Source organism: Cinclus cinclus, chromosome Z, assembly GCF_963662255.1.
Source record: "Cinclus cinclus chromosome Z, bCinCin1.1, whole genome shotgun sequence".
NCBI classification, from domain to species: Eukaryota; Metazoa; Chordata; class Aves; order Passeriformes; family Cinclidae; genus Cinclus; species Cinclus cinclus.
The window spans coordinates 64,487,556-64,495,641 of NC_085084.1; the positions used below are offsets into that span (position 1 = coordinate 64,487,556).

At 37.0% G+C, this 8,086-nt stretch overlaps 2 protein-coding genes across 6 annotated transcripts in view; both read right to left on the reverse strand.

The window, feature by feature from the left end:
* The window catches only part of TRAPPC13 (trafficking protein particle complex subunit 13), a 47,043-nt gene extending 39,062 nt beyond the window's left edge, over positions 1-7,981 (reverse strand). For all 5 annotated transcript variants that reach the window (XM_062513069.1, XM_062513063.1, XM_062513065.1 and 2 more), the window contains exons 1-3: positions 7,852-7,981; positions 1,356-1,424; positions 348-447 (exon numbers count right to left, since the gene is read on the reverse strand). In XM_062513069.1, coding sequence (XP_062369053.1) covers positions 348-447; positions 1,356-1,424; positions 7,852-7,897 — 215 coding nt within the window. In that variant the 5' untranslated portion in view covers positions 7,898-7,981. The remainder of the gene's footprint in view (positions 1-347; positions 448-1,355; positions 1,425-7,851) is intronic.
* Positions 3,293-7,889, reverse strand: SHLD3 (shieldin complex subunit 3). The gene is made up of 2 exons (XM_062513071.1): positions 7,852-7,889; positions 3,293-5,725 (listed from the first exon to the last, which is right to left on the reverse strand). The coding sequence occupies exon 2, from the start codon at positions 5,592-5,594 to the stop codon at positions 4,845-4,847; it is 750 nt and encodes a 249-aa protein (XP_062369055.1). The 5' UTR covers positions 5,595-5,725; positions 7,852-7,889; the 3' UTR covers positions 3,293-4,844.
* Positions 7,982-8,086: the final 105 nt, after the last annotated feature.

Here is an 8,086-nt window from a genome sequence, read left to right on the forward strand (position 1 = left end):
ATCAGGATTTTTTCTAGCTAAAAGTCTGACACAAATAAGACGGCTTTCAGTACCCACAAAAATCACAGTAGTAAACTCTCCGGTAGTGTAACGTGGTTTATAGAAGTGTACTACCTTAGAAATTCACCCACAGTTGCAAATCTCTCTCAACTTTCAATCCTGATTAGGTTCAGTCAGGCCACAGACAAGAAACATCAGACAGCATACACGTATGTATTTACAAATCAAGCCACATATTATTTTTAAAATGACTGAATATCTTGTTGCAGAATAGAACAAGAATTATGACTCTTAAACCAAATGAAGCCTAAACCTTACATCTTACAGTTACAATCATTTATTCTTACCCAAAATTTTGAGGCAAAGTCAGCATTTCTCCTAACATCAAAGTTTCAGCACCCTTTACAGTGGAAGGATCATCTTTCATTAGCTGGTTAAATAGATTACCTATAAAAACATCAAGCTGCTATTAATCAAATATTTGCTAAGTCCAAAGGTTCGTCTACATTAAGTTAGAAACTTAAATCACTTACTCAGATGTAGTTTATTTTAGATATATTTTTAACAATAAACTTGTTTGGGCATGAAATTTATATATATCCATAGGCCTGCCTGTAAGTTATAACTTCAAGACACTAGTGTCCAATAATTTACTCAGTATACACATACTCAAAGGCACAATACAAAAGGCATTGCTCAAATTAACACTGAATGTTGACAGAAATTCTCTCCATCTAATCCACATTACATAACAGAACTAATCAACCTCACTTACTTTCTTCCCCTGCTTGTTTTATATTTCCACACAACCCTCCTTCATGAATCTTTCCTTTGACTGTCCTATACTAGACTTCTAGACTTCAACTATTTCTGGGAGACAACCCAGGGGGTTTCCAATTTATGATGACACACCAAGCATAACACAGGTCAAAACCAGTGATTCTTGCAAGGCTGTTTTTCCACACAACATTCACATCTTGGTTCTAACTACCAAGGCCTTTCCTCCAAATAATAATAATAATAATAATAATAATAATAATAATAATAATAATAAGTAATGCCAATCTTTCTCCACTTACATATTTCCCTCTTAGAACTGCCTCTCATTGTGTATGTCAATTTCTCAAATTTTGAGGTCATATGTATGAGTATCATCACCAATCTTTCAAAGATATAGGTCAAGAGCTATAGAGTGCACCTTGGTACTTTCCTTTAGCTATTACCAAATCTAAAATATATTGCTGTTTTAGATTAGAGTCTATGGGAGGTCATGACTCCTCTAATATTGAAGTGTTTGATGGTCACATTGCTTAAACTTGGTAAAACACAATAATCAGTCAGTAGAAAAGACTTACCTGGCAAATCTCTTTCTTCACAAGTCACCGGAATATTAGTGAATAAGGTAGGTTTGGTTAGCCTCATCACTGCAAAAATAAATTTTTAAAAAATCAGTCAAACTACTATTTTTAATTTCACTTTTCAAGAATGCATTGCTCTTCTTCCACAAAAAAAAGAAAAAAAAAAGCAAAACACAAAACCAAAAAACACCCAACAAACCACAACCACCATACAAATCTCAGCCTGAAAAAGAATCACATGGTTTTTCACAATATAAAAAAACCTCCCTGCTATTCTAAGATCCAAGAACACTGGTAATGCCATTGCTCCCTCTTGTATTCCTGGTGAACTACCCTACTAATCTACTGCTTTCAAGTTGATGTGCTAAAGGTCTTGCACCTGCTACAGCGTTAAGTGCTTTGTGGTCTTCAGAAGTGTATCCGATTCATCTGTTGGTGGACTTTTAAGCACCTGTCCTGTGATCCTTGTTGCCCTGTAATGGGGTATGATGACTTGTATGGACCCTTTCAGTCAAACACCAGTTTATAAGAAATTGCATTTACATCTCAACCTGTAACACTAACACAAGGCAGAGTCACAAGACTAAAAGCCTACATTGTCTATACCACTGCTTTTTCTCCAAGTCATAAACTTTAAATTCAAACCAGTAAAACCAGCACAAAAACCTCTTGAAAATACTTAGAACAAAGTTATTTTATTTACACTGACAAAATCAAAATCATTGGGATTTTGGTATTAAAAAACCCCTACTTCAAGTAAGTTATATTTTCAAAGGCTATTTTAACTCACACTCAAAATTACTTTATTTTCAGTTATATGACAGATTTAAGATGCTAGTTCTTTAAATAATTTCTCTCTCTTCAAATTAACCAAAGGTCCTAACTTGGATATAGCTTTTCATGAAGGCATTCATATGAAACAAAATTGAGCATATGTAATCTTAGTTGCTAATCTGAATATGCAAAAACTATTAGGGTTTTTTTCTTCGAAACTTATAAACATAGCACCAACTAAAATTAAAAAACAAATGGAATTAATTTCTCTTGAATGCAACAAGTTAATAAATATCTTTACACTGACACAGGTATGGTGGGTCTGTTTTTATTGTACTCTTGTACAGCTATTGTGTCCAGACAGTATTCACTGTTAACAGTGGTGTAAAGTATTCGACTACTTTGATATACATTTGGGTACAGTGGGCTGTACTGGCTCACCAGAATTTATGCTACCTTACAGCAGACCTAGGCAAAATAGCATTGACACAAAACAAGTCTCACTTTTCACATGGAAAAAAGGTATTATATTCTCTTTGTTATGGTGAAAAAGTTGAAAAACCAGGACCTTTGAAGACTTAGAACTATGAGATATATTAAACAAAACCTAAGAGACACAAAATAGAATAAATAGTGAACCACATTCAACACTGAAAATGAAAAGATACTGAATTGCACATGCTTATGAATTAAGCATTCCTTGAAGAGAACAAAATGAAAGCCTGTATTTCAGCTTGTATACCGGTGCTAACCAAGACTGTAGTAACTCTGCAGAGCAACTAAAGGTGGTGTTCACTCTTACAAGACAGTTACCACCTGAGGTGCTCACAGCCAGCAGTGCATCTACCATCACTCTCATACAAGCACACAAACCCAGAGCTCACAAAGCTGGCAGCTACAGTGACAAAAATCACTCTCTTTAGTAAAATGTTTGCTTAGCTCTTTTGTCAGTATATCAAATTAATCTAGTGGGACTGTGTCATTATTGGCATTATATAATTTTATTCAAATTCACACTAAGCCTGTAAAACTAGTATTTGCTGACTGTTTCTAAAGAGGGGTTAAGTCATGTTTCAGAAAATAAATAAATGCATCACAGAATTAAGTCAAAACAAACTATGATAGGTATATTATTATATTTATTAGGAGTACTAAATTAACGTTAGAAAAATATATAATCTCTTCTAAGATCCTAGACATAAACTACATTAAATAGAACTGAAACCATACTGCATTTTACTTCATTTTATCTTCAAAAACACAGAGGCACAAAGAATTTTTTTTACTAATTATGTTAAGCTCATAAATATAATGTCAGTGAAAAATCTGGAAATACAGAAAGCTTTAAAACTAATGACAACCCTCAGTTACAGTGCAGTCTAGACAGCATTTTGCATTGATTTTGCTAAGTGGTCATATTAAGTGTCACAAATACCCTCAAACATCAATAAGACATCTACAAATGTCTTAAAAGTCAATCAAAGTTCAAAAATACATGTCAATGACTCAAATGGTGCAATTTTAATCTAAAAAAAAATGTAATGCCCATAATAAAATGCAATTATTCAACACAAGGATGTAATAAAATTTTAAGTCTAAGGGGACTTTACTTTGTTTTTACATAGGGATCTCTGTTATGCTTATGTACACTTTGGTGTGAGTGGCATTAATGACAATATAGCAATCTACAAATACTAAACACTTATTTCCCCCTTTCTCCCAATGCTACAGACCTTGACCTCCAGCTACACCAAAACTATCTAGAATTAGGTTATACAAATGCATAACCTTGCAGTCATACTGATCCCAGTTTATATTCTCTACTGACCCTCCAAAGATTCAACTGAGCAGGGACAGCATGACCTTGGAACGCTTCATTCTTTCAGGAGAAAAAAAAGTCATCCTGAACTTAGCCTTTTTGACCATAAAAGGCATTCAAATGCTCAAAGACAACAAACAGGAGGTCTCAGAAGTCTCATTTCCTAATTTCCACATTTTTGGCTGGAAGCTACTCTTTTCTTGTTCCCAAATATAATTAGAGACAAAAGAACAGAAACATCAGGAAAGAAATAATTATCAAAGGCGTTAAACAACAATTATTAAGTTGTTCATTATTTTTCAGCCCACAGCTTCCACTGATGCTATCATTAACATTTCTGTGAAAATATAGCTAAGACAGTGCATATATCCCAAATAAAGCAAGTTCGTACTTCATAGGAGGGATATGCCTTCATTAAAAAACTTGCAGAATACTTCCAGGAAATAACCAGATCTTGAAAATATTAATGTCAGTTCCAGTTATTATAGCAATTATTACAACTTGCTTAAAAAGATCTTTCCTTCTTCTAATTCCCAGGAAGCAGAGATGATGTACTTTGCTTAACTGAAAGCATTAATTTTTGTTATCTGACACAGTTTGCTGCAATAGTCTGGAATTTCTATTTTTTTCCTTTAGACCACCAAGGTAGAGAAAAGCTATAAAATGCAGCACTAAGCCAAACAGAAACTTACTAATCTTAACTATAAGAACTATAAGTCTTGAGGCAAAACAAAATTAAAGAAATACGTAATTGTAGTTATAAGATGTAGTAAAGTAATATAAGCAGTTTTCTTACCATTAATTTATCATTTGTTCTAAGGTCTATCAATTCTAAATTGCTTAAAAGCTCTAGTATTTCTGACTGTAATTTTATTATTAAACTGTATCTTAAGTCATAAACTAAATACAATTCCATATCTATGTACAAACAAGTTCATTTTATCTGTAAGGCTTAGCTTTTCCCTAAGAATATTTCTAACATATTCACAGTATAGTATATCACAGAAAATCCATATCTGTCCCACAGATCTTTGGATAGTAGCATTGCAAGATGGCAATTCATTCTGTTTAATGAGTCTATTCAATTTTATCCATACGTCCTCCAAATTCTGGTTTTTACAAATAGACTGTTCAACTGTCCATTTTGCTCTACAAAACACATGCAGATTTAGTCTTTCCAAATTACTCTGCAGTTCTTGAGATAAAGGATGAATCTTTTCTTTGAGTTTAGCGCTAGGGAGAGAGACACTCCAAGACCTTTTCAATTTTTGTTTTCCATTAGGTGGTGGCTCTCCTTGATAGTCCAAGTTAATTGGTCTGTGAACAGCCTTTGCTTGGATTAAAGTCGGACCACGTTTCATACTAGAGTGAAACTCAAGGAGATTTTTTGTGCAGTCATAATCACGAGATCCTGTAACATATTCTGAAGCTGTAGAAAGCTGTTTCAACTCTTCCACTTCCTCACAAGAAATAACAGGTGCCTGCTTTTTTGGTTTGAGGGGAAGTTTGTGTAAATCATTTGGAAACCAGGGTGCAAATCTTGGTAATTGGCGAACGGGAAACTCCTTCACTGCTGCTTCTGCAAATTTCTGCAGCTTTACTAGATCTCTCTGATGTGGTCGATAATGCAAGACCACTTCCATGCTTGAACAGTAGGAATCCAGTGATTCTTAGGAAAACAGTCTCTTGATAAGGATTCTTGTATCTAGACTGAAACATCTTATTTACAAGAATTTCCTTGCCCCATGATGCAAAGATGAGTGGAAAACAGGACCTAAAGCAGAAGTATTATAAAACAGTAAGATACTACCATTCTACAAAAAACATAGCTAGGATACTTTTCAAGAAAGAAACAGGTAGTAAAAATACATGAAATATGTATCAGAACATCCTATTTTATCTAGGCTGAATGTTAGGAGCTGTATTCCATCATTACCAGCACAATTTCAGCACACTGAACATTATCCACACGCGCACTGCTTATTCAAAACAAAACAGTCCTTTTCCAAGAGAACTCCTCTACTGTCACCACCTCATACTTACCATCCATAACTATTCTGGTTAATTGTTGTGATGCATATTAAAAGGCACACAATTACTACTGCCTATTTTCTCAAATTTAGCAGACAATTTTTTAAAAGAGTTTTCCTCCTCTATATCAGCATTTTAAGCCAAGGTACATAAAGTAACTAAAAAAAAAACATGTTACAGAAACCCCTCCTAAAATAGTACTGACTGATACAGTAGATTCTAAAGTAAAAGAGTTAAAAAGGAAGTGCTCTAGGCAAATTAAAGCTGCCTGCTTCCATTTTGTATCAGAACCACACATCTAGTTTTAGCCTCAAAGCTTCCATGTATTACATGAAACTATGCTTTAATCCTTAAGGAACCGATAATTTCTTAATTTACTAGACTTTTGGGATAACCAAACACCTTATTAAGTAGTCAAAGGCTTTATACTTCCATACAAAGATTATATTAAACACAGGAGCATGATGGAGAACTACAAGCACTGTCATGAAACATAAATAAAATATGCAGTGTTGCTCTCCTACTTCCCACCCTTCTCCCCATTTCCCCCTGCCCCCACAAGAAATTAGCAATGATTTCATATTCCCTTATGGATAGCAGTAACATTAAGAGGATATTAAAATAATAAAATCTAGGATTGCCACTGTCAAGATTTTGTTTAATACAGTCACAATGAAAATAAATGCCCACACCAGAAGTGGGTTCTGCAAAACCTACAGCCTGCACCAAATTAAAAACAAAATCAAGGATGGCACTGTTTTCTTACAAAAGCAAAATGATCCACCATAAAGCTTTCTGCTTTTTATTAATTACTGTCAAAATTTATTTGGCAGCTACTGATGTTTCATGTTTTTATGTTTTTGCCTTTGTTGCATATGTGTACATGTATTTGAAAAGAGCTTGTTGAGCTTTGAATTATGGTTAACATATTTTACTATCACACGGAGACACCGTTAAAAAACTTTGTCCAGGAAAGTTTTAAAACAAACACATGGTCACTGAAAGTACTCCTACCTGCACTACTTTATCCATCTCACTGATGGAGAATGCTTGCAGAGGTGAGATTCTAACCAGCTCTTTATTACAAGTAAATAACTAGCAGCATTTATGATTCAGAAGTGATCAAATGCTTCACAGGGCTCTCTTGATTTTGGAGAGAAATTTACATTAATTTTGGAGGCATGCAAGAGACCTACACAATTGTATTTTCACTCTTCGTGATCCCTGAATCAAGGAGATAAGCCTCACGGTTGCACATGAAGTGAAAAGGGCAAAAGCCATCCAAAGGGGAATCACGTAATCAACGGTGTTGGAAAAGACGTCTAAGATCATGGAATCCAACGTAAAGCAGAACACTACCATGTTAAATAGGCCATGGCATCAAGCGCCACGTCCAGTCTTTCCTTAAACACTCTACGGGACGGCGACTCCACCACCTCCCTGGGCAGCCCATGCCAATGTCTAATCACCCTTCCTGCGAAGAAATCCCTCCTAACGCACAACCTAAACCTCCCCTGACCCAGTTTGTGTCCTCTCGTCCTGAAAAAACAAACAAACAAACAAAAGAAGCAGCAGGGGAACTGGAAATTTTGGCTGAACATTTTCTTTGAAGCTTTACGTAAAGCACTGACACGGGCGGGCAGGCGGGCTGAGCCCCTCACGCCAGGTGCACGCCCTGCGGTGTGCGGGGCACGCCAGAGCAGCCCCACCGCTGCCTAATGCCCGCGGGCACCGAGCGCCGGGCCGCTCCCTGCTCCACCTCCATCTAAACTAGGAGGAGAAACACGCTCGGCTGCGGGTCAGACACGCTGTTTCGCCACCGAACCAGGGCCAGCCGGGCGCGAACCGGCGAAACCGCACTGTCGGTACCTTTCAGAGCCAGCAAATGCTCCTGCTTGGGCTGGTTGACGTCCATGGCCTTCACCCCGCGGGATGGCCGACGACGCAGGAGGAGCCGCGCAGACTGCGACGGCAGCAGGCACGGCCGTCCCAGGCTGCAGCGCGGCGAAAGGGACTACAGCCCCCAGGGTTCCGCGGGAGGCCAGGGCGCGGCACCGCCTCCTCCGCCTGCCTGGGCCCCTGTGGGGCACGGTGGGAGTTGTAG

Excerpts from the sequence above, each read along its gene's own strand:
- SHLD3 (XM_062513071.1), bottom strand. The coding sequence starts at position 5,594 with ATGGAAGTGGTCTTGCATTATCGACCACATCAGAGAGATCTAGTAAAG.